The following is a 25,036-nucleotide window of genomic DNA, read 5'->3' as shown; positions in this document are numbered from 1 at the left end:
TCCTTGGGCACAGCTTTGTGAATACCATTCTATTCTATTTAAGGAACCTGGAACTTAAAGGACAAGCTGTCTGTCCCCCACACACCCAGCATACAGTGGTGGGATAGACATAATGTAGCTGCTATAGGCACTCCCACTGAAAAATAGAGAAATACAAGGCACATGTGTGTCACTAGTCCATAGCCATTCCATGGAGCCTAGTCCTCTAGGCTCTTGGCTTCCTTTTGAGCCATCCTTCTTTTTAATAAGAAGCCTGTATTTGCAGATGAGTAGTTTTCTGTTGAGTGTCCATTTAGGTCACAAAGCCTTCATTTCTTCTCATTTTCTGCTAACTATATTCCTTTCAGTCTAAAATGACAGAATATTTAAAACATTTGGAATTTCTTATGAATCAGTGTATAAATCACTCCATTAGATAAAATCATATCCACAAATATCTTCACAAAAAACCCTTCATTACCTTAGGTTCCCTGTGAGGCCACTATGAGATATCCCCTTATCTTTAGAGTTTTTTGACCTGTTTGAAAGGTTCAAGGAGAGCACCACCTCAAATTTTCCTCTCTTAACAAAGCCACACCTGTGGCTTCATCTTAAGGCTGTTTTCCTGACAACACCCGTGCTTGACCTCTGCCTTGAAACCATTTCTTAATTTTAATATGTAGTGTTCCATCTAGGGAAACTAGGAATGAGAAACAGTTTGATTTTTCAGTTAAATCTTGGCTCCTTTATATTTAACAGATCCTTCTTTGGATACCTCTCTTCTAACATTTTATTATAGGAAATTGTGAGAAGGAATCAAATAGCATCTTTACTTTTTAATATATGCTGCTCATAATTATATAATGCAAATATGAAATTTTAACTGAGAAAGAGTTTAATGAGAAAGCAACACTTCTCTAAGATGAAATGTGTCATTAAAAAGGTATTAATGAGAAGGGGAATTGCATGAAGGTAGTCAAAAAGTACAAAGGCTATTAGTAAATACTAGGAATCTGATGTAGAACATGATGACTACAGTTAACACTGTGTATTGTGTATTTGAAAGTTGCTAAGAGAGTATATCCTAGAAGTTCTCATCGTGAGGGAAAAGCTTTTTCTTCACCTGTCTATATGAGGTGAAGTGAAGTGAAGTGAAGTCGCTCAGTCGTGTCCGACTCTTTGTGACCCCATGGACTGTAGCCCATCAGGCTCCTCAGTCCAGGGGATTTTCCAGGCATGAATACAGGAATGGGTTGCCATTTCCTTCTCCAGGGGATCTTCCCAACCCAGGGATCGAACCTAGGTCTCCCACATTGTAGGCAGATGCTTTACTGTCTGAGCTACCAGGGAAGCCCTCTATATGAGGTAATAAATGTTAGTTTAATTAAACTGAACTATGGCAATCATATAAAGTGTATGTAAGTCAAGTCATCATACTGTACACTTAAAACTTTCACAGTGGCTCTATGTCAGTTGTTCAGTTGCCAAGTCGTGTCCAAGACTTTTCAGTCCTGTGACTTGCAGCACGCCAGGCTTCCCTGTCCTTCACTATCTCCCAGAGTTTGCTCAAACTCGTGTCCATTGAGTCGATGATGCCATCCAACTGTCTCATCCTCTGCTGCTCCCTTCTCCTCCCACCCTCAATCTTTCCCAGCATCAGGGTCTTTTCCAGTGAGTTGGCTCATCACATCAGGTGGCCAAAGTATTGGAGCATCAGCTTCAGCATCAGTCCTTCAGTGAATATTCAGGGTTGATTTCATTTAGGATTTACTGGTTTGGTCTCCTTGCAGTCCAAGGGACTCTCAAGAGACTTCTCCAGCATCACAGTTCAAAAGCATCAATTCTTTGGCACTCAGCCTTTTTTCTAGTCCAGATCTCACATCTGTACGTGACTCCTGGAAAAACCATAGCTTTGACTATCTAGACCTTTGTTGGTGAAGTGATATCTCTGCTTTTTAATACACTGTCTAGGTGTGTCATAGATTTTTTTCAATAAAACTGAAAGGAAAAAGACCTAAGGAATTAGTTAAGGATTAAGAATTATTTTAGAGGGAAAAATTCTCTAGCTGTTAAATATTTATACTAAAAAAATACTGTATGACGGCCACGGCATGTGTTCCATTTGTTGAAAGCAGCTGCTGTTCCATATGGGACATACCCAGATAACCTCATATCTTTACAAAAAAAAAAAGTCTTCACTATGTGAATTGCAGTTTAATGACAGATACTAAATTTGGAACAAGAATGATTTTAGGATGATTGAAAATGTTCAGCCACATTTTTAAAGAAAAGTCAGGAGGGCAGTTTGAGGTTGAAGTGAAAGCCCTAAATTTTGAAAGGAAATCTAGAAAATGGGTCAGTTTGCTAGTGTAGCTATTTTTCCCAAGGAAGGAACCCAAGGAAGTGAATGCACATCAGAAAATTGTATGGTGGTTAAATAAATTTCCTGGAATGAATCATAACGATTCAGACTGAAAAAGTGATAGTGAAGTAATCTATTTTATAATAATATGACTTGTTAACAAACAAAATTCAGCTCGGTAAATTTTAAAGATCTGTTGGCTTTATTCAGTGATTCATGAATCCAGCATCATCCCATCAACTGTTATAGGCAGAGTGGAGCAGAAAAGGGAAGTCTTACTTGACCTGTGCTGATCGGTTATTCCCTTACATAGACTAGAGGTCTTGGGCCCCAGCCAGGTAACTTGTGCTGAACAGGAAGTGCTGACTGGTTGACCTAGTCCTTCCTTTTTTTGAAAATGTAGTTATGTCTTCCTTTTCTGAGCATAGGAAATGTAGTTACGTCCAGGCTTGCTAATATAGGGCTTAGCATGAGTGACTCCATCTTGTGCCCAATCTTTAACAGACTTCACACTTTATAACTTTTTCTAGTATCACAGGATGAGACTGCCACTCAGTAACAAACAAATCTCACTGTTTTTATTACTTATTTAATAAGTGAGTTTGTTGGTTGGTCAAGGACATTTTGGACTTTCAGTGGCAGGAGTGAGCTGGCATCAGTTGTGTGTGGTTGTGAAGGTGAGGCTGTTGTTGACTGGTTGGCACTCAGAAGTGTGTTCCTGATGTGGGTCCCTACCTGACTAACTTACTCCCAGAAGCCAAGAGCTGTCTTGGATTGGTTGACTTTCAAAAGTGAGCTCATTGAGGCAAGTTTTTTTCATTTTATACTGGAATTTTTTTTTTAAGTGCTTCATTTATTACTTCATGGTGTGGCTCACAATCTATCTGCTCTCTGGTTTTCAGAAATGACTGAAAACCAGTGTTTAGAAAGCCTTTCACAAAATCCATCCTTAGGATATACAAAGCATTTTGGGGGGGAGAATGTATTATGCTTTTTGTTGTTTTTGCTATAATATTGGTACTACTAAGCTTCATGTTTTAAGTAGTGTAGCCACAAAATCTATTATAATTTGTTTTAATGACACTTTTCATCATTTCTGTTAACTGAAGTTAGTTAACCTGTGCACATATAGAATAATTAACTACTATATTAGACTAAGGGAGAAGGCAATGGCAAGCCACTCCAATACTCTTGCCTAGAAAACCCCATGGATGGAGGAGCCTGGTAGGCTGCAGTCCGTGGGGTTGCTAAGGGTCGGACATGACTGAGTGACTTCACTTTCCACTTTCACACATTGGAGAAGGAAATGGCAACCCACTCCAGTGTTCTTGCCTGGAGAATCCCAGGGACAGTGGAGCCTGGTCAGCTGCCGTCTGTGGGGTCACTGAAGTGACTTAGCAGCAGCAGTAGCAGCATATTAGACTAACGGAAGAAATTAAAGTGAAAATAGTGCTTTGTTTACAAAACTCTTTAACCAAATTTCATCTACAATCATTACAACCCTGTAAGGTAGGCATTGACATTGTCATTTTACAGGGGAGAAAATGAATGCAGAGTTAAGTGCCTAAGGTCAAGTTCGCTTAGTCAAGTGTGTCAGGGCCAAGATGTCAATCAGGGCTTAATGTGGTTCAGTTCAGTTCAGTCGCTCAGTCGTGTCCGACTCTTTGCGACCCCATGAATCACAGCACGCCAGGCCTCCCTGTCCATCACCAACTCCCGGCGTTCACTCAAACTCATGTCCATCTAGCCGGTGATGCCATACAGCCATCTCATTCTCTGTCGTCCCCTTCTCCTCCCGCCCCCAATCCCTCCCAGCATCAGAGTCTTTTCCAGTGAGTCAACTCGTCGCATGAGGTGGCCAAAGTATTGGAGTTTCAGCTTTAGCATCAGTCCTTCCAATGAACACCCAGGACTGATCTCCTTTAGAATGGACTGGTTGGATATCCTTGCAGTCCAAGGGACTCTCAAGAATCTTCTCCAGCACCAAAAGTTCAAAAGCATCAATTCTTTGGTGCTCAGATTTCTTTATAGTCCAACTCTCACATCCATACATGACCATGGGAAAAACCATAGCCTTGACTAGATGGACCTTTGTTGGCAAAGTAATGTCTCTGCTTTTCAATATGCTGTCTAGGTTGGTCATAACTTTCCTTCCAAGGAGTAAGCGTCTTTTAATTTCATGGTTGCAATCAGCATCCGCAGTGATTTTGGAGCCCCCAAAAATAAAGTCTGACACTGTTTCCACTGTTTCCCCATCTATTTCCCATGAAGTGATGGGACCAGATGCCATGATCTTAGTTTTCTGAATGTTGAGCTTTAAGCCAACTTTTTCACTCTCCTCTTTCACTTTCATCAAGAGGCTTTTCAGTTCCTCTTCACCTTCTGCCATAAGGGTGGTGTCATCTGCATATCTGAGGTTATTGATATTTCTCCCAGCAATCTTGATTCCAGCTTGTGCTTCTTCCAGCCCAGCGTTCCTCATGCTGTACTCTGCATATAAGTTAAATAAGTAGGGTGACAATATACAACCTTGACATACTCCTTTTCCTATTTGGAACCAGTCTGTTGTTCCATGTCCAGTTCTACCTGTTGCTTCCTGACCTGCATTAGGATTTACTGTTAACTTTCTTAATGGTATTTATCATGTCTTCTTCTCAATATTCAGTGTCTTCTTCAAAAGTGCATTCAAAAATTACGTTCTTCTGAATGTTTCCTCTGATTACTACGTCTGGATGTTTATGTCCTAAAACCATTTTATCAATATAAGGATAGAGTTCTAAACACAGGTGTATGAAATTTTAGCAGTAGACCACTTAATCGTCTTATTTATCTCTTTGTTACTCTGTGGCTTATGTTTTGTTTGTTTGATGGATTGATTTGGGGTTTTTTATTATTTCATTACAGTTCCACACCAGCATCTTGCAAGTTTCAATCCCTTCATTATTGCCAGCATCTAAAGGCTTGGAAACTTCTGAAAAAGCAAAATTGCCTTCTAAGCCAGAGACTCCGTTTGAGGAGAGGTATGTCATTTATGACCTAACACTGCAATATGAATACTCAGAAAAGTAGATCCACCAAAAGCAGGAGTGGGCTGCATTTATTTATAGACATAATCGTTTACACAGAGAAGCGAGAAACAGCAAGACACGGGCCAGGGAGCACCACAGCAGTTCTGTATTATTAAAATAAGAGGTGTGAAGCAGGAAGTAACTAGAGGTTCGGCTGGGGAGGTATGCTGATCAGGTTAGAGAGGGAACTTGGCTTGTATATCCTAGGTCCCAGGTGGTCATCAAAGGACTGCAAGGAGAATAGCAACAGTCATGTTCCTAAGGCTGTTTGGAAGATGTTGTCAAGGAGCCAAGACAAGGATCCGATAGTCTCCCCCTAGGCAAATGAAATGTGGGGGGAACGTGTTCCCAAATTAATTGCCTAATCTTCCAATTAGATTAAATAAAATTAAGTAGAATATCAAAAGAGAGAGCAGTAACTGTGTTTGCACAATTTTTTGTTATTGACAGTTTTGTTCACTTGGAATATATATAGTCTTTTTTTTTTTCATGAAACTCATCAATTTTTTTTACAAAATTTTAGTGATGGAATTGGTTCTGCTGCTGAAACTCAACTGTGTGATAGTCTTGCGTAAGTTCTGTTTTATCAAATGTGAAAAATATGATTGCTGCTTGGCACACAAAAAGTGTCTGTTACACTAACAATGACTAGTATTAGAAGCAGGTGACCCTGAGGCCTGCATGAGTGAATGCAGCCATAATGACCGGAGTGGGTGGGGGTGGGGGTTGTAAATAAATACTTGCTCTTTTACCATTATTTCCTGCCAGCTTTCTGCTGATCTTGAGGCTTCCTTCATCAGTTTTCATGTGAAGTTCAGTGCTTTAAATTTCATTTTTGTACTGACCTATATTTTGAGTATGTCTGTCAGAAAAGCATTCCAGCAGCTGGTAAGGCTGCCATGGTATTTTGTACTTTCAGCTTAATAAGCTGACCTAATGGCTACATTTATCCAAGTTAAAGTCTGGATGAAATTAGGAAAATATTTTCAGAGCTATACTCAAAGTTGAGATCTTTTTTCTCCATTATCTTTTTCTTTATTTGGTAGTTGGCATTTCTAGCAACTTATTTACACATAAATACATGAGAAATGCCTTTTAAAAGTTTGTTAGTATATTCCTTTATTCTGTATCTTAGAACAAAGTTATTTATTCTGTCTTGTTTTTAAACTGGTCAGATAGTCCTGCCTTCAGTTTCTGAGTAACAGCAGCTGCGTATAATTGAATGCAACTTATGAGACGAGCAAGACTTTCCCAGGTGCTCACACTGTCACTGTGCCTTCACTAAGGTTTTAAACGAGTTATTATCGCAACAGGGATTCCTCTGTTATGCTTGATTAGGACTGTAAAATAAAGTGCTTTGCCAGACTCAGAAAACTGATTCCTTTGTGAACTGAAAAGTAATACTTTTTCATTCTTTATTTTCATTAGAAGGATTAATATAAAAAATACACGACCATTTTAAAAGTTCCTGGTGTAAATGTGTATATGCAAAGGATGCACCACTAGCCTGTGGAAAACACTGGTTTATTTTCGAATATTGACATCACAGAATAGTCCTAAGTGTTTTTCCAGCCATTCTAACATGCGCAGGACAGTTAGAGTTATTGGCGGGACAGTTAACCACCCCTGCTTTTAAAAGAACTAAACATTATAATTTAGTTAAGCACATAAATGACTGTCTGAATCCAGATTTTCTTTTATTACCAGGACTCGATTCACATGCAATTTTAGTTTCTTTCCAAGGCATTCTACTTAGAAGCAGTGGCACCAGAGCCACTTACTATTAATCATAATTATTATTGTTGTTATTTTTAGAACTTCAAGTTTGCAGAAGTCTAGCAGCCTGGGCAATCTGAAGAAAGAGTCATCAGATGGGGTTGGTCCTGTGTTTTTTCTGTCTGTTACCCTGAGGCGAAATATTTAGGGATCTTCATCTTGTCCCATTTGTGGTTTCAATAATGGAAAAGTATTAGGTACTGCAGTTAATGATAAATATTAAGGAATATGAGTGTAAAGGATTGAAAGTAGTACATAAAGTCAAATGTGGAGACTTTAATAAAGTATTGTAGAAAGTAAGTAAAGATGAGATTTTGTCGCCCTGAAATAGATGCAAATTTATTTTAATTTGTTGAATTTTATGTGAGAAATTCTAAATAGATTAATTCCTATAACAATATTTAACTACTGTTGTTGTTTTGAACAGGAAAAGGAGTCTCTTCCAAAGCCTTCAGAAGTAAGTTTTATGTCCAGATTACAATATAGAAATGTTTGAGAGTTCTAATACATGCATCAGACTTCTTAATACATAATACATAAGATTGCTTAATATATGAAACATAAGACTACTTAAATGTGTCCAATAAAGCAAAATTCTCAGAACCTGCAAAACATGCCAAATGAATGAAGCTCAACACAAAAGGTCACATATTATATGATCCCATTTATGTAAAATACCAGAATAAGTAAATCCATAGAGATAGAACACAAATTGGTGGTTGCCAGGGGTGGAGGAGAGAGGATGGGGAGAAACTGCGTAGTGAATAAGGGGTTTTACTTTAGAATGATGGAAATGTTTTAAAACTAGGTAGAGGTGTTGGTTCCACAACACTACAAATGTGCCAAATGCCACTGCATTGCTCACTTTAAAATAGTTACTTTTAACTTCGCTGGTCCAGTGATTGAGACTCTGCACTTTCCAATGTATACAGGACTCATGGGTTTGATCCCTGGTTGGGGAAGCAAGATCCCACAAGCCATGTGGCACAGCCAAAAATTAAAATAGTTACTTTTATGTTATATGACTTTCACGTCAATAAGAACAAAATAAAAGTGGAGCTCTGAACTCTTGGTTATGCTACTTGATGACAGTTAACAACCAAACCTGGGTTTCCTTACACTTAACTAAAAGCCCTTCTTAGAAAAATCACCAGCTGTTTATATTATATAACCAGTGTCTATCCACAGCAGACATTCTGGTATTTTAAAGGCATTGTCAACATGGGTTCTGGCTCTTCTTTCTTCTGTTTTTCAAATGTTAACCTTGCACAGGTCACAGTCTGGTAAGCACACTCTCCAGATGCAGTCTCTCGACTGTTGGCTTTTACTGCCTTGAGTCATGAGTAGGTGTAACTAATAAAGCACAGAAAGTAGATCCAGTCACAACTCAAGTCATTGTTCTTTTTGTCTTGCTAATTCAGTAAGTAGTGTGAAATGATTTTGACATAGAGCATTGAGACATAGATAACAGAATCACTGAATTGTGGCATCTGTACATGTTTAGTTACTATGAATGGTAGAAATGTAGAGAAAAATGTCCACCTTAAAAGCTTGTTTCTCCTTGCTCTTCTCTCTATTTCTGCAGAAAAGAGAGAGAGGACAAGAGATGTTCAAGAAATGAGAACATGCAGACAAAAGAATCCTTGGATAATACTAAAACAGTATAATTACCAATTTAAATAACCAGAAAGCTCAAAATTAAGCTACAGGCAGACCTCGGAGATATTATAGGTTCAGGCCCAGGCCACCACAATAAAGCAAATATTGCAGTAAAGTGAGTCACACAAGCGTTTTGGTTTCCCAGTGCATATAAAAGCTATATTTACACTATACTACCATAATCTATTACATCTGCAGTAGCATGATATGAACAAAAACCATGTACATACCTTCATTAAAAGGTGCTGGAAAATGCTAACCATGATTTAAATCTTCAGCAGGCTGTCACCTTTTTACAATAGTAATATCAAAGGTCACTGATCACAGATTTCCCTAACAAATATAATATTAATGGAAAAGTTTGAAAGATTGTGAGAATTACCAAAATGTGTCATGGGGACACAAAGTGAGTACATGCTGTTGGAAAAATAGCACTAATGCAGGGCTGCCACACACTTGCAGTTTGTTAAAAACACAGTATCGGCAAGGCACAATAAAGGGAGATGCAATAAAATAAGGTATACCTGTATTTAAGGTCACAGTTAAAATTCTTGATAAGGATTTTGAAATATTGTGAGGATCTGAAGTGGCTTCTGAATCAATCAAGATAAATTTCATTTCAGTGTATTTAGTTTTAATGGTTAATCATATTTGAATGTATCACAGCCATTGAAAACTGGTGATCCATGTTTGGTAACTTGCAGGTGAGATATGAATATAACCCAGAATCCCATTTTAAAATTACTTATCTTAAATAGTTGCTGATTGTGCTTTCATTTTATCATTAATTCTTTGACAGGAAATGTTTAAAATAACTGGAGTAGAAAGTTCTTATACTGCTGGTATAGAAAGTCAGGACTAATGTCTGCTTTTTAGAATAATTACATTATATTGGGACTTGATTTTATTGTAATTATAAAAACTGTGAACTATCTCATAACCAGGTCTTTGTCATGATTGTTAGGAAAGTAGGAAATCTACTGCTACTCCAGTGATGTAATGTTTTATCTCTGTGTCTTTGAGAGAATGAGGCAAATAAAATTAAAATAAAATTTGAGAACGTCTATATCTATCCTAAATACTTAAAGCCCTAAACACATGGATTAAGATTGGTGATAACTATGTTTTTGTTGTTGTTCCTTAAGTAAAAATTAGATTTGACTTTTTAAACTTCTAACAGGACATTTGACATTCATAATGAATGTGTTCAGTTATCCTTTTTTAACTAAAATCACGTGTGTAACGTATTTAGTACTGCCATGCACCAGTAATTATGCATGTTCATGATGTGTTACATTCATCACTACTTCTCTCTCAGGATAAAGCTCCGGTAGAGACTAGTCCCTTTGGGACCCTCCCTCCCAAAGCTCCAGGACATGATGCCTCTGGGGATGACAATCCCTTTGGCACTCGGAAAGCCAGATCTTCCTTTGGTCGTGGTTTTTTCAAAATCAAAAGTAACAAGAGGACAGCAAGCGCACCAAACTTGGGTATGTGTGGCCAAAATGCCATTTCCTTAATTCTTCCAGAGTCAGGAAAAGATCAATCTCTTCCCTTATTCATCTATCTGTACATTTATTTTTCTCAGAAATGAAGGTGAATGACTTGGGGGGAAAAGTTAACAAAAAATGCTTCCACTGGCTTAATTCATAGGTAAAGATAGCTTGGTGTGGACTCTCTCACTCTGCTCCCTGTTCTGGGTGTAAACTTAGAGGAAAAACCAAAACCCATGGCTCTCTCTGACATCATTACAAACAGCTTCCCATCTACTCTGAAAGCGGATAAATTCACCCCATATTGACACTGCTAATAGAGTCTGTGTGTAGCATCGGAAGTACAGTGTGGCACCCACCCTCCCTCTCACTGTGTGCATTTTGTGAGTAGGAGTTTGATCTGTGTTTCATTTTGTCATTCCCCTGTGTTTTCTCCATTGGGCTGCGTGTGATTGTGTGCGTTGTTGGGATTTCTGAAGATCGTAAACGAAGTGCCAGTGCACCCACCTTAGGTACCGTACCCCTGCATGCCTGCCTTTGCCAGTGCTGTGCTCCCAGCCGAGCTAATCCTTGCTCTTGGCATCTTGATCTCTAGACAGCAAGCTGGCAGCATCAGAAAATGGGGTCCTCTACTCCAGAGTGTTCCTTCCACTTCCGCTCACCAGGACTCTGTAGAGTCTCCGCTTTTAAGCCTAAATGCTGCTGTAACCCATGCTAATAGCACCTTGCAAGCAGCTCTGTGAGGACCTAAATGTGCCCAGCCGCCGGCAAAGTGCAGGGCAGGAGTGTCCTGGCGTCATAAATCCAGCTCCTTCACCCCAAAGTACATCACATCACACTAACTCCCAGGGCCTTGCAGCTCCTCCTCGATGGTAACATTCCCCAGACTCCAGAAAGAAATGTTTTTAGCTGAACAGGTCTGTGGAAGACACCGAAAACGATCATTTTCGACTTATTTCTCTTAGAGAAACATTCTTCTGACATATAGCTTTGAAGATGGAGGTAACATTTAGTTACAGCAATATTTGAGGAGTCACCCCCAAAGTGATTTTAGGGGAGGGAAAGCTCAGTTTTCCTTTTTAAAGAATACAGTGGTAGGGAGGTTATCCTCAAAATAAATAAAAACAGGATGCTTTTAAAATGAGGGAGAGCTGGGCAGCATTTTCAGAGACCCCAGTACCTCTATCATGGCTGTAGGGTTTGAATAGATAGATTCCTTTGGATTTTCCCAATAGGTCCTATTACCTTGTATAGGTATTTACATGTTAATACGGGTCAACAAAAGTGACTTCTCTCTCTTCATGGCCTTAAATGTCCAGCATATACACAGGATGAATGAAAATGATCTATCCAGACAACTGTTCTCAAATGTGTTTGCATCTTTCTTAGGAGAAATGTATTGTTGATGCTGAGAGACCAATCAATGCTGCTTACCATAACCTGTAATCACAGCTCTGCTTCATAGACAAGTCAGCCTCTGCAACTTTTAGATCTTGCTGAAACACTGTCCCTGTGATTTTTGTACAACTTTTACTTTGCTCTGTAAAAGTGCATATTCTCACATCGAGGAATCAGCATCCTTGTATTTGCTAGTGTGAGATCGACAGCTAAACAAATGAGGAGAGTTGATGCTGGGAAATCTGAGGATAGCAGATTTAGGTGTTATTCTTTTAAAGCAAAATCAACAGATACTAGTTTCATATCAAAAGAAAAAAATGTTTAATAAAAAGAAAAATTTATGGCTATCCAGTTCATTCTTTTCTTAGTTCCTGGAACATAACAGGTTATAATTAAGAATAAACTTTTTAAATAAAGGATTCCAAGAACTTGGTAACCAATTTGATGTAAATGCCAAAGGGGAAGGGAATGAAAAGAAAATGACAAAGAGGTTAGACTGGAGTAACAGGGAGAAAATTACCTGGTATTAATGAAATATGAAATAAGAAAATGTAAAAGAAGACTCTCAGGAAAATTGGATGGATTTGTTAAGTCCCAGGTACTCTTGGCACATCAAATTGGGAATATCCACTGAGATTCAGATACTGAAGCTGGGGAGAGAGATTATTAGGCTCAGAGATTCTGATAAAATTAGATTATTAGGCTCAGAGATTCTGAGCAAAGCCATCATTTCATGCTGAGCATAGAGTGAGTGAGTCTGTCAAAATATCCTGTAGAAGGAACCCAGGAGAGACTCTTGGAGTGAAAGAGGAAGAGAAAACAGTGCTACAGCAAAGAAACTTAGATGACAGATCTAGGAGTGTGTCGTGCCAGGAAGCTAAAGGAGATGATGGCTTTGTAGGAAGTAGTCAGCAGTACCAAGTGCTGCAGTAATTTTGAGAATGATTTCATTATGGGTTCAAATCAGTCAAGGAAAGAGTATGGTAATACCATTTTACCTTTGATCTCAAAGAGGATGTAATTTCCAAGTTAATAAACTTGATACACAACAAAGTAGATGGTAGAGTAGGATGTAGATTTGTGTTCCATTTTTAATATTTGCAGGGTGCTCTTTCTAAGTCACTGGTTTATAGATCAACAGAAGAAGAATTCTTAACAGTTGCTTAAACTGAGGAGGTTAACATGTAGGCATGTTCATCCCATATTTTAAAATTCATCAAGTGTGTATTCTGTTCTTGGAATAGCTGAAACGGAGAAGGAGACACCGGAGCACCTAGATCTGGCTGGTGTGTCTTCTCGGCCGAAAAATTCACAGGGAAGTAGTCCCTTCCAGATGTCACCACCATCTCCAGATTCCAAAAAGAAATCCCGGGGTATTATGAGACTCTTCGGAAAGTAAGTAACAGAGCTTTGTCTTATATGTGGCTCAAATGTAGGGATGATTGGAAAACTGGCTAAAAATGGTTACAAAAGTTTAGGGCTTTTGTGATCCTTTTACAGAGGGAAGATTGTGACTTGGGATTCATTAACTCATTGAGTCTCAAAGTTTAAATCCAAATGTCTTTTCTAACCATACATACATAAGCATCAGTTTAAAATGTTCAAATTAAAGTCAGAGGCATCTTTAGGTCTAATGTGCTGTGTCTTCTTTACAGACTTAGGAGAAGTCAGTCCACTACATTCAACCCAGATGACATGTCTGAGTCTGAATTCAAAAGAGGAGGGACAAGGGCAACTGCGGGGCCCCGATTGGGTTGGTCCCGTGATTTGGGACAGTCTAACAGGTAGGAGCAGCCACATGAATGGACATTTGCATCACCTCCCAAGCATCAAGGTCTTGTGAGCATCGCAGTGTTGTTATTGACCCTGGATTAGACAGCTGAATCCATTGCTTACTGCTGTGCCTATGGAAGCCTCTGTCATCTTTAGAGCAGTGCCGTTTGGCTGCAGTTAATGAGGAACTATACAGAAGGTGAGGGCTCTGTGAGCTAGGCGAGTAACCTGAGCTGAAATGTCAGCAACATCTGTACTAGAATGGCTCTTGGATTTAAGTTTTACATAAAAAATAATTATAGGAACTCTAAAGTGTAGCTCTGGAAAGATAAGAATAGGTTCTACAGACTTGTGGTTGCCAAGGGCAAGAGGAGACTTAGCGGATGCAAACTATTATATATATGATAGATAAGCAACAAGGTTCTACGGTGTAGCACAAGGAACCATATTCAAAAGCCTATAATAAACTGTAATGGGAATGACTATGAAAAAGAATATATATATATATATTTTATATTTATATATCTGAATTACTTAACTTCACACAGCATTCTAACTCAACTATAATTAAGGGGGAAAAAAAAAGAGAATAGTTTCTAGAGATTGGACCTGATTTCTGACTTCACCAATTCTTGTAAGCTGAGTGACCTTAACCAATTACTTTCATGCTGTCTGCCTCTGTTTCCCATAGTATGAATTAGTACTTACCCCAAAAAGATGATTGTGATGACTGAATGAGTTAATCTGCTTTAAGTATCTGGCAAAAAAATAACTGTTCAGTATACGTTAAGTATATATTCAGTAACTTTAAGTTAAGTATACATTCAGTAACATTAAATAACTGTTCAGTATACACCAGGGCTTTCCTGGTGGCTTAGTCGGTAAAGAATCTGCCTGCAATGCAGAAGACCACCTGTGGCACAGGAGACCTGGGTTTGATCTCTGGGTCAGGAAGATCCTGTGGAGAAGGAAATGACAACCCACTCCAATATGCTTACCTGGGGAATTCCATAGATAGAGGAGCCTGGCGGGCTATAGTCTGTGGGGTTGCAAGAGTCGGGAACAACTTAGCAACTAAACCACCAAACATTAACAGTTAATAGATTCTGTGAAAGCACCTAAAAGACATAACATTCTATCGGAATTCAGTTTTTCAGGACTGTGTAATATTTTATCTGTTAAGACTCTAAGAACTTTTCCTTACACCTTTATTCCAGTTTAGAGCTCGTTTGGAACTGTTCCACAGACTTGCTAAACATCAAAGGGTGTGGTTGGCAAACATATAGCACAAGTCATTGATACTAAATCTTTAAAAAGAGAATTGGCTGGAAACCTTTCACATATGGTCCCTCCCACCCAGGCAGAACACTGGGCACCGGTTTGATCAAGGAGGAAACTCTCCTTGGCCTTCTTCAAACTCTGAACAGTCTCGTTTGCCATATGTTCTATTGTACACTGTAGAGGAACTCTTTGTGCTGTTCTAAAAAGACATTTTCTTGTTCATTGCTACATTGTTTTTTTCCCCAAACAAAAATGCTATTTGTAAAAATAGCATAAGAAGCTAATACAATATTGTAAATCACCTAGATCCCAGATTAAAAATTAACTTAAAAATAGCCAAAGAAAGCAAAAATTTACTTTGATTGCACTTTCTCTTACTCAGGAATGACATATTGCCCTCTTCTCATTGAATACCATGTGGAGAGAAATTGTAGTTCTGCTAAAGTTAATTCAATTTAGACTTGAATTTCCTTCAGTCTGATCTAGTGTTCTCTGAAGATTCAACCTCTAAACAACATTGGTTGATACCAGTATAATACCTTGATCTGTGCGTTTAACTCAGTCTTCTTCCATAGAACATGGTCTTGTTAAAACATGTTGAATCTTTTGTGGCTTTGTTTGACACAAGGGAGCATTCATCTCCCTTGTGAGGAAGTATCATTTCCTTCACCAAATACATCCTAAAAATTAGACTTTTCATAGTCAGATGGGAATCTCTGTATGTATTAAACATGCAGTTGTTCCGCCCTCATGATAAGTTACAGGATTGGCTTTGAATTGTTTTTTCATATGATTGTTCATTTTCCTATAGTGACTTGGATATGCCATTTGCCAAGTGGACCAAGGATCAGGTTTGCAGTTGGCTGGTGGAACAAGGTTTGGGGTCCTACCTGAATTCTGGCAAGAACTGGATTGCATCTGGCCAGACACTTTTGCAGGCTTCTCAACAAGACCTAGAGAAGGTGAATGCCTCTGTTTTGTTTATGCAGTGGAAACAGAGAGAAAATGTGAACATAGGCTTGTTTTATTTTCCAGAAAGGGAAGTGAGTAGGCTAGTAAGTACTCTGCAAAAAGCTTGAGTTCCCTGCTTTGTGTTTATTTTATCTCATGGACTTAAAAAGGGAGGACCTGGTCTTAATGATTCCTTTGAGACACTTAAGCCACTGGGCATTTTAATGAATAATTATAGAGCCATAATCATAAAGTTTCAGTTCATGTTCTCAAAATCATTCTGTGGCTTTATCATTGGTCCATCTTCTCAATGTAATATGTGCAATTCAATTGCACTTTGCACAAGGGAGAAAAGCCCTACATTTTATGTCCAGTTATTTAATATTTCTTCCCAATTATTTAACATCTGGTACAAAATAAGAGTGGGCTTCCCAGGTGGCATTAGTGGTAAAGAACCCGTCTTTTAATGCATGTTAGATATAAGAGATGTGCGTTTGATCCCTGGATTGGGAAGATGCCCTGGAGGAGGGCATGGCAACCCACTCCAGCGTCCTTGCCTGGAGAATCCCATGGACAGAGGACCCTAGTGGGCTATAGACCATAGGATCACAAAGAGTCGGACACAACTGAAGCGGCTTAGCACACACGCCCCAAATGAGAGTAGAATTGGTGTAATGTATCCTACAGTTCCAGTCTTGCAAAGCAAGGAACCTAGTGGGAATATCTAACATACCACTAAATCAACCGCAGTGGTCTTGGCTGTCCAGGAGCCTTTTATTCAGCAACATTTTATAGCTTGGGTTAGTATTCTGATTTAATGTAATTATTGAGTCTTCAATACTAGCTTGATTTTGGAGGTACTGGCGTCCTTTGCCAATGGCCGCCAGCCTATGTTAACAGAGCTGTAATGCCAGTGTTTCTGTTTACTATTTCAGGAGCTTGGAATCAAGCATTCCCTTCATCGAAAGAAGCTCCAACTGGCACTGCAAGCCCTGGGATCTGAAGAAGAAACCAATCATGGAAAACTGGATTTCAACTGGGTGACTAGTAAGAGGTTTTCAATTCATGAATGAGTGTGTATAAAATTATACACACACCCACACATACAGCTGCTCTTTCTTTTTCATCACAAGAACCAATGTTCTGTGGCTCCTTAACGGAACTCATTTCTATCCATAGGATGGTTGGATGATATTGGTCTCCCCCAGTACAAGACCCAGTTTGATGAAGGACGGGTAGATGGTCGAATGCTTCACTACATGACTGTTGTAAGTGGCTCACTCCTGGGGTTTAGAGAGGCTAAAGTTGCTTTTCTCTGAAAAACACAGAAATCGAGTAAGCAAAATACAGTGTTTTCTCAATGGTTCTGCCAGATTTTGAAGGTATTGCTTTAACTTGCGCAGAGGGGCAGGCAGAGTTTTCTAAGATGGTGTTGTGGGATTTGCTGATTGTAATGGGCTTGGGAAATTTTGAAACCCTGACTTAAGCTACATGAAACTTTATATATATTCAGCAATGTAGACATTGACGTGTACACTTCTGAATGGGCACATTTTATGATATAGAAGATCATCCCATGAAAAGATTTAAAACTGAAAGTAGAGTTTTGCAGCCCTGGCAGTTTCTACGTGCTGCACTCCTGTTAGTAGTGACCCTAGAAAGGCTGCCCTTCTGATGGTTCTGCTGGAACTAGCTTTCCCCTTCCCTTCCACTTTTGAGAACTATTTCCTGAAACCCCCTAGCCCTTCTCACTTCAGCCCAGTTCTGCTTGAATGAAGAGGAGACAGGGAAAGGTAGGCTTCATTTGGATTCCTTCCTTGCTGTTGTGTATTTCTAGCCTTCTGTCCAATGGATAGAAAAACTTTTCCCTACTTATAACAGCAGGGAGAGATGGGTTGCAGGAGAACTTGTTCTAGACTTCATGGTACTAGGAATGTCCTGCCTAAGATACTTTTTTTTTTAAATGGCTTTTTTGTGGTCTAGGATATGGATCCAGCTACCACAAGTATCTTTTTTTTTTAAAACAGTGGAAACTGTTAAATTAATTTTATTGACTTGGACCTTGCTGTTTATTTAGTGAAAACTGTTAAAAATTGCTCTAATTACTTTTGAACAAAATTTTAAAATTAAATATGAAAGTCCTGTAGTATATTTTTCTCTTAATTTGTATAAGAATCGTATACCCATATTAACTTTCCATTATTTTTATATAATAGCTTTGTTTTTTTAATTGGAATATAATTGCTTTACAATGTTGTAAAGTTTCTACTGTATAGTTTCTACTGTATAACACTGTGAATCAGCTGTAAGTGTACAGGTGTTCCCTCTGTCTTGAACCTCCCTCTCCCACCCCCATCCTACCCCTCTAGGTCATCACTGAGCATTATTGAGCTGAGCTCCCTGTATTATATAGCAGCTTCCTGCTAGCTTTCTATTTTACACATTGCAGTGTATATTTATCAATGATATTCTCTCAATTCACACAAGTATCTTTTTAAAATAAGTGGAAAGTTTCAAAGAGCTGATTTATTTAGGAATTTCTCAACATCAAAGAAAGTTAGGGTCCAGCTCATTTTCTTCTCCATCACTGAAACAAAAGTTTGAACCATGGTGGGTACATCACGTAAGATACAGGTAAAATAACACCAGCGTGTGGCATGTTGCACACTTACTATGTGCCAGGCACTCTTTTAAACGCTTTACTCATAATTAATGCTCAGGTCTCAGCAGTACTCGAGGTAGCACTCTGTTATCCCCAGCTTTTAGATGAGGGTTTGAAACATAAGAACTGAAAAATCGGGTAACTTAACCATGTTGCCACTGTTAGAAAGTAGAAGAAAGTCAGAGTGCATTTGTGGCTGTTGGCCTGCCTATTTAGGTATGAGGATGTTCATACTGAGAACAGTGAATGTGAGCTGTGAGAATTTGCTCACCTGAGAGTGTGACCAAATTCAGACTGAAAATCACAAAAGATAAACGTAATTTTCATGTCTATGAAAGAATAAATTGCCTTAGAAGATTTGACCCCAGAAATCCTAAGTCATAAAAAAATCTGTTTGTATGTAGTGTCCTGTATTGAATCCTGCGTCAGAAAAAGGGACTAGTAGAAAAACTGGAGAAGTCTGAGTAAAGCCTGGGTTTAATTGAATTTCATTATTGTCTGTGTTAATTTCTTAGTTTTGCTGACTATCATGGTTATATAGAGCAGGACATATAGAGTTAACATTAGAGCAAGCTGAGCAAAGGGTGTGTGGGACTCTGTACTATCTTTGGCAACTTTTCTGTAAATCTAAAATCACTTAAAAATAAAGGATTTTTTAAAAATCCTCCCGTCAAAAAAGTGTGTTTTGATTTAAAAGAAAAATGGTCCTTACTTTTAAAATCCCTTAAACTAAAATAATTAACATTTTATTTACACTGTAAACATTATGCATTTCGATTTTTCTCTTCAATCTGACAGACTTCTGGTGGTTGAGAATAGCCCATGTGGAAATGTTTTATAATAGGTGTCTCACTCTTAGATTAAAATATGGTAAATGCCCTTTCTAACTTATCCAGCACTGCTTTTAAGAAGTCAGTCTAACAACACAAAGATATAAATCAACTATACTCCAATATAAAATAAAAGTTACATTAAAAAAAAAATAACTTAATCTAAAAGAAAAGCTCAGGGAATTATTTTTGCTTGAGTTTAAAATGTCTTATCATTTTATTTTTAAAATATCTCTGTAATAGGTTAATTTTTCCCATATAGGAAATGTGTTCTTGAAGTTATGGTTGCTGGGGGGAAGGATGAGGGGAAGGGGCATGTACACACTGCTATATTTAAAATGGATAACCAACAAAGACCTACTATATAGCACATGGAATTCTGCTCAATGTTATGTGGTGGCCGGGATAGGAGAGGAGTTCGGGGGAGAATGGATACATGCAGATGTATGGCTGAGTCCCTTTGCTGTCAACCTGAAATTATCACAACATTGTTAATCAGCTATACCCCAATACAAAATAAAAGTTTTTTTTAAAAAAAGAAATGTGTTTTCTGTAAGGTATGCTAAAGTGGAGATTTTCCTTATTTATTTTCTGGGGGTGTTTGGAAGTAGACTGGTACTTACCTTGACACCGCCTCACTCCACGACCTTCTTGTAAAATACTTTGTTTTGGTGTGTTTGAGAAGTTCCCTATAGCCACAGACTGGTGAAAGTTATTCCTTAGAGGAATTACTTGGTGATATATGTTGGTGCTTATTACGTCTTCATTTCTCTTCTCTACCTCTCACCAAAAGCTTTGCATTGATTAAGATAACTTTTCCCAGGCTGTTCACATTATCTGCTGGATAAAGCACAGTAATCTGGAACCAGAGATTTCTTGAGGCTGGGGGATGGTATAACAGGAGCAGTCTTCTGGTTTCCCTCCAAACTGTGATGTGCCTCAACTCAGAGAACCAGCTCTCAGTCATCAGTGAAGATCACTTGGACTCAGTTATCTGCTTTATCAAATCACGTCAAAGCGGGTCACTTTTCCTAGTGGTTTAGCTACTGCTTTTCACACTGCGTGTTTCAGAGCTGTTTGGGCCTAACATCTTACCTCAGTAGAAGAGATAAACAGGTAGAAGTCAGTTTCAGTTGGAACAATGTGAATTTTGGTTCTCTTCTATTAGTATGTTGGGGTCCTGGAGAAAATTTTGTTCAGAATGGGAAAAAGCGTTCTGTTATCAAATAAAAACTGAAAAACCTGAGGAGCCCTCAAGGCCTATTGAGGGGCCCTTCTGCTTTTACTTGAGTTTTCTGAGATCTTCCTGAGAAGGTGCTCCTGCCATTTTTTTGTTTTGTTTTTGCAGGATGACTTACTGTCTTTGAAGGTCGTGAGTGTGCTCCACCATCTCAGTATCAAAAGGGCCATCCAGGTCCTAAGGATCAATAACTTTGAACCAAACTGTCTACGGAGGCGACCCTCTGACGAGGTAGCACCTGAGGCTGAGGTTTCCGCAGCCCGTCATTTCCATATGTGTGACAGCCCGGGTGGAGAAACTAAGACCCATTTTTTCCTTCTCGGTGCCTACACAGAAGGGAAACTCCTGGCTCCCTCAGAGCCTCAAATCCAGCCTCATTTACTTCTCAGGCTTTGTGTTTCTGTATTCCTTCTTTTGGGCTTCTCTGGTGGCTCAGTCAGTAAAGAATCTTCCTGCAGTGCAGGAGACCCAGGTTCATCCCTGGGTTGGGAAGATCCTCTAGAGGAGGAAATGGCAACCCACTCCAGTATTCTTGCCTGGAGAATTCCATGGACAGAGGGGCCTGGTGGGCCACTGTTCATGGGGTCGCCAAGAGCTGGACAACTGAGCACACACGCCTTCCTTCCTTTTCCCTACGATGGTTCTACCTGTGTAACTAAACTGTGTTTTAGTTGTATTTCCTCCTTTCTTGGGTACATTTTATATTTCTGCCTCCTTAAGCCACAAAGTTAAGTATCACTGTAAAGACTTCCTTTCTTAGAACAGTGCTTTACTAGTCTGTAAAAAACTTAAAACTCTGGGACATACTTTCATTAAAAGAGAGTTCAAGTTAGCAAACAGCCTTTTTATCTTTACACTAAACTCCTCTCCATGAGGCAGGTTCTTTACTTTTTTTTTTGCTTTATTAAAATACTGAGTTTATTTCACATTATATCTCCCCACCATTTCCATTTGTCTGACCATCAGTACTACCATATCCTATCATAACATGGCATACATACTTAAAACCTGGAGTTCCATCTTTTCAAAGTAAATTGGTATTTTGGATAACACATTGTTGGCAATGGAACCTAGACAACATTTATCAGATACAACAGAGAAAGTTCTCACCCTTATAAAAAGGACAGCTGATATCAGCTGCTGCAAAAATGAAATAAGATGGAAAATTTTAACAAAATGTTTAAACTATTTTCTTAAAGACACTTCCTCTCCTGAGGCAGGCTCTTTAGAATTGGCAGGCAAGTTTAATATTTGGAACCCTGTAGTTAGTGACTGAAGCTCTGGATGGTTGTTTGTCCCAATAGAACAGCATCACCCCATCAGAAGTTCAGCAGTGGACCAATCATCGAGTGATGGAGTGGCTGCGCTCTGTGGACCTGGCGGAATATGCCCCCAACCTCAGAGGCAGTGGTGTCCATGGTGGGCTCATGGTAAAACTCTACTTTCATTTAAAATTGACTCCTTATCATTTTGTTTCCATTAGTCTACTGAGTGGGAGATTATCAGTTGCTTGTCATAATCCTGAAGTCATCTAACTGAACCTTTCTGCACCATTTCTAGTGAATCTTTACTTTCAGAGTATTCTTCCCCATATTTTAAAATTAATATCATCATATAATTTAGATTGAATTTAAACTGATTTCTCTTTTATTGTCTTCACTAATGTTGGATAATATCTGGCCATTGGCTTGCATATGATCATGTTTTAAAACCTCTGGAGGGATACTGCATTGCTGCACCTTGATGTTGCATAAGGAGTTGGTTCCCAAAGGTGCCACTTCAGAGGTAGAAGCCCAAACTTTCTAATGCTTGGGTGTCAGGACCAGCCCTGCTTCTCACTAGCTTAGGCAAAACAAAGAAAAGATACTTAAATTGAAGATCAAAGTCCACAGTTTGTTTATCCTCACCAGGCTGTCAAGAGAGTCATTGGAGATAACTAAATGAAAGAGCTTTGCAGACTATAAAGCACGATCCAGGCATGTGTGATCCATGGTGCCTTCAACAATCTTAATTTTTCCTGTAGGTTCTAGAACCTCGTTTTAATGTAGAAACAATGGCTCAGTTACTGAACATCCCACCAAGTAAGACCCTGTTGCGAAGGCATCTGGCCACTCACTTCAACCTTCTGATCGGTGCAGAGGCCCAGCACCAGAAGCGGGACGCCATGGAGTTACCAGATTATGTGCTTCTAACCGCGACCGCCAAAGTGAAGGTTGGTTCAAGCTCCTACCATTTCATAATTGCCTATAGCAAAGACTCAGTCTGGGCTGTTACCTGGCTATCCCATTTTCTTAGGTTTTTTAAGTTTTGTGGATGGGTTGAAGGTAAATGATTCTTTAAGAGTAGTTAGGAAAATGCATTTTTGAAGGCTTCCTTCTGGAGGGATCTTTGCTCAAATCATTTATTTTATTAGAGTTAACAGGAGTAAAGAACATGTTGGTGTCTACCATTGATTTTTTTGCCAATGCGGAAAGTCCATGTCTTGGGCCCAGTTTTGATTGCCATTATCCTATGCATAAATCAAGCATAAGAGGATGATTTTTTTTTATCATAAATAACCAGACTTGCAAGTTAGGAAAGGATACTCAAGCAATGATTCAAGGTAGGCCAGCACAGAGTAGATATCTTCAGATTTACTTGGATTCATGGATCATACCAAGTTCAGATCACTTTTTATTTTTTAAATCACTCTTCTGTGAACTCTTCTGAGTCTGTTATATCAATTAATGTGAAGATAGGGCTTATCAGTCCCTCCACAAATGTGGCTCCTCCACAAACCCCTTTTAAAAGAAAAGAAAAAAAAACACTCCCCCTACCCACTCAATACTTTCTCTTTAGCTCCCTTTCTCCCTTAAAAAAATGTGTCAGATTTGAAACCTCTGAAAGAGTCTGTTCTATATAAATTCTCAACATCAGCATTTCCTTTAAATACAGTCTCAGGTACTATCCAGTGAAAAGATAGATTTTTTTCTTCTCAAAGTTTTCTCCCTGAAAATGAGGGCTTCTTTTAGCAGTTACTGATATCGGTAATCATTCCGTTCCGTTCAGTCGCTCAGTCGTGTCCGACTCTTTGCAACCCCATGGACTGTAGCCTACCAGGCTTCTCTGTCCATGGGATTCTCCAGGCAAGGATACTGGAGTGGGTTACCATCTCCTTCTCCAGGGGATCATAGCCTCACTCAAAAAGAAAATACAGTAATGGCTCTTTCCTCTTTTTGACCTTGGAAAATTGGATTCAGTCCTGAGAAATCGCATTGCATTAAGGTCAGTCACAATTAAGGCTCTTGGCTTTTCACAGTGACTACCCAACTAGTGATGTGAATAAGGAGAACAAGCTTAATTTTCTGAGATTCATAATGAGGATCATTTATCATATTTGGGTGTTAATCATATGCCTGAGATGTCTTTGTTTTTCTTATACCCATTCAGTCATCGAATTGCTTTTCTTGGTAGTGTGAATCCTTAAATTATATGTGTTACTGGTCCTTTGTCATGTGAATTTTATCAAGTCCTTGGTTGTTTTTGTTTGTTTTTCTTTTAAAGCCAAAGAAGCTTACCTTCAGCAATTTTGGGAACCTGAGAAAGAAGAAACAGGAGGATGGGGAGGAATATGTTTGCCCAATGGAGTTGGGACAGGCGTCGGGAGGGACATCTAAGAAAGGATTTAAGCCTGGTTTGGATGTACGCCTGTATGATGAGGATGACCTGGACCGATTAGAGCAGGTAAACGTAACACCATAGGCCTGTTTCAAAGTTCTATCACTATTAAAACACTAAATGAAAACTTCATGTGCTGTCTATTAACTAAAGATGTTTTCCTCAAATACCTAATAATAAAGATAATAGTAAGATAATAGCAAGCACTTACAGATTGTTTGCTACATCCCAGGTACTATCCTAAGCACATAACATGTATTAATGTTCAGGGTATCCTAAAACATAGGGAGCATTGTTATTCCCATTTTAGAGGTAAGGAAACTGAAGCCCAGAATGGTTAAGTAACTTAAGATAGAAGAGCTGGTCGAGTTGCTGGGATTCCAGCCTGCGAGGCTGGCTTCAAAGCTTGTACTATTTACCTATGTTGTGCCTATCTCAGTATTAAGGAAATCTACGTACTAAAACAAGTCAGGAATGGACACCTGATACTCCTTAGCCTTGTCAGTATCAGGTCATGGATCTGAGTATTGCTTACAAATGAATATTCTTTGGTGCCATTGTCAACATCAGAGCTTTGGGCTCAACATGCCAGCAAAGTGTTTTTCTTCTCGTTTTTAATGGCCCGTTGCAGTCGTAGGAGGAGATGGCATCGGAAGTACTCTCTTGCTTCCACCCCATTCAGTGCCACTTGCACTGTTTCTTCTTAGACTTGTGTGCACTTTGCTGCATTTATCTTGAAATTGTGCAAATGAGTCTGTCATGTCGTGGTGTGTTCATTGCAGATGGAAGACTCAGAAGGGACAGTGAGACAGATAGGTGCATTCTCTGAGGGCATCAACAACCTAACTGTAAGTTGTAAAGTGAATTTCAAATGTTCTCAAAATAAGCTTGACAGTCACCCCAAAGG

The 25,036-nt window shown here is 39.0% G+C and overlaps 1 protein-coding gene across 8 annotated transcripts in view; it reads left to right on the top strand.

Annotated features, from left to right (window-relative positions):
- Positions 1–25,036, top strand: part of PPFIBP1 (PPFIB scaffold protein 1) — a 213,284-nt gene that overhangs the window by 186,323 nt on the left and 1,925 nt on the right. For 5 of the 8 annotated variants that reach the window (XM_055396391.2, XM_055396392.2, XM_055396396.2 and 2 more), the window contains 16 exons: positions 5,246–5,361; positions 5,933–5,980; positions 7,225–7,285; positions 7,613–7,642; positions 10,163–10,334; positions 10,817–10,849; positions 12,980–13,130; positions 13,391–13,519; positions 15,601–15,751; positions 16,676–16,787; positions 16,920–17,008; positions 20,581–20,703; positions 21,777–21,902; positions 22,496–22,684; positions 24,016–24,195; positions 24,912–24,977. In XM_055396391.2, the coding sequence (XP_055252366.1) occupies positions 5,246–5,361; positions 5,933–5,980; positions 7,225–7,285; positions 7,613–7,642; positions 10,163–10,334; positions 10,817–10,849; positions 12,980–13,130; positions 13,391–13,519; positions 15,601–15,751; positions 16,676–16,787; positions 16,920–17,008; positions 20,581–20,703; positions 21,777–21,902; positions 22,496–22,684; positions 24,016–24,195; positions 24,912–24,977 (1,776 nt within the window). The remainder of the gene's footprint in view (positions 1–5,245; positions 5,362–5,932; positions 5,981–7,224; positions 7,286–7,612; positions 7,643–10,162; positions 10,335–10,816; positions 10,850–12,979; positions 13,131–13,390; positions 13,520–15,600; positions 15,752–16,675; positions 16,788–16,919; positions 17,009–20,580; positions 20,704–21,776; positions 21,903–22,495; positions 22,685–24,015; positions 24,196–24,911; positions 24,978–25,036) is intronic. The other 3 variants (XM_055396393.2, XM_055396399.2, XM_055396398.2) reach the window with 1 other exon arrangement.

Source organism: Moschus berezovskii, chromosome 6 (assembly GCF_049115385.1).
Source record: "Moschus berezovskii isolate FMDL1 chromosome 6, NW_MosBer_1.0, whole genome shotgun sequence".
Lineage (NCBI taxonomy): Eukaryota > Metazoa > Chordata > Mammalia > Artiodactyla > Moschidae > Moschus > Moschus berezovskii.
Note: the sequence above shows the minus strand (reverse complement) of the source record. Positions and strands in the feature narration are given on the sequence as shown.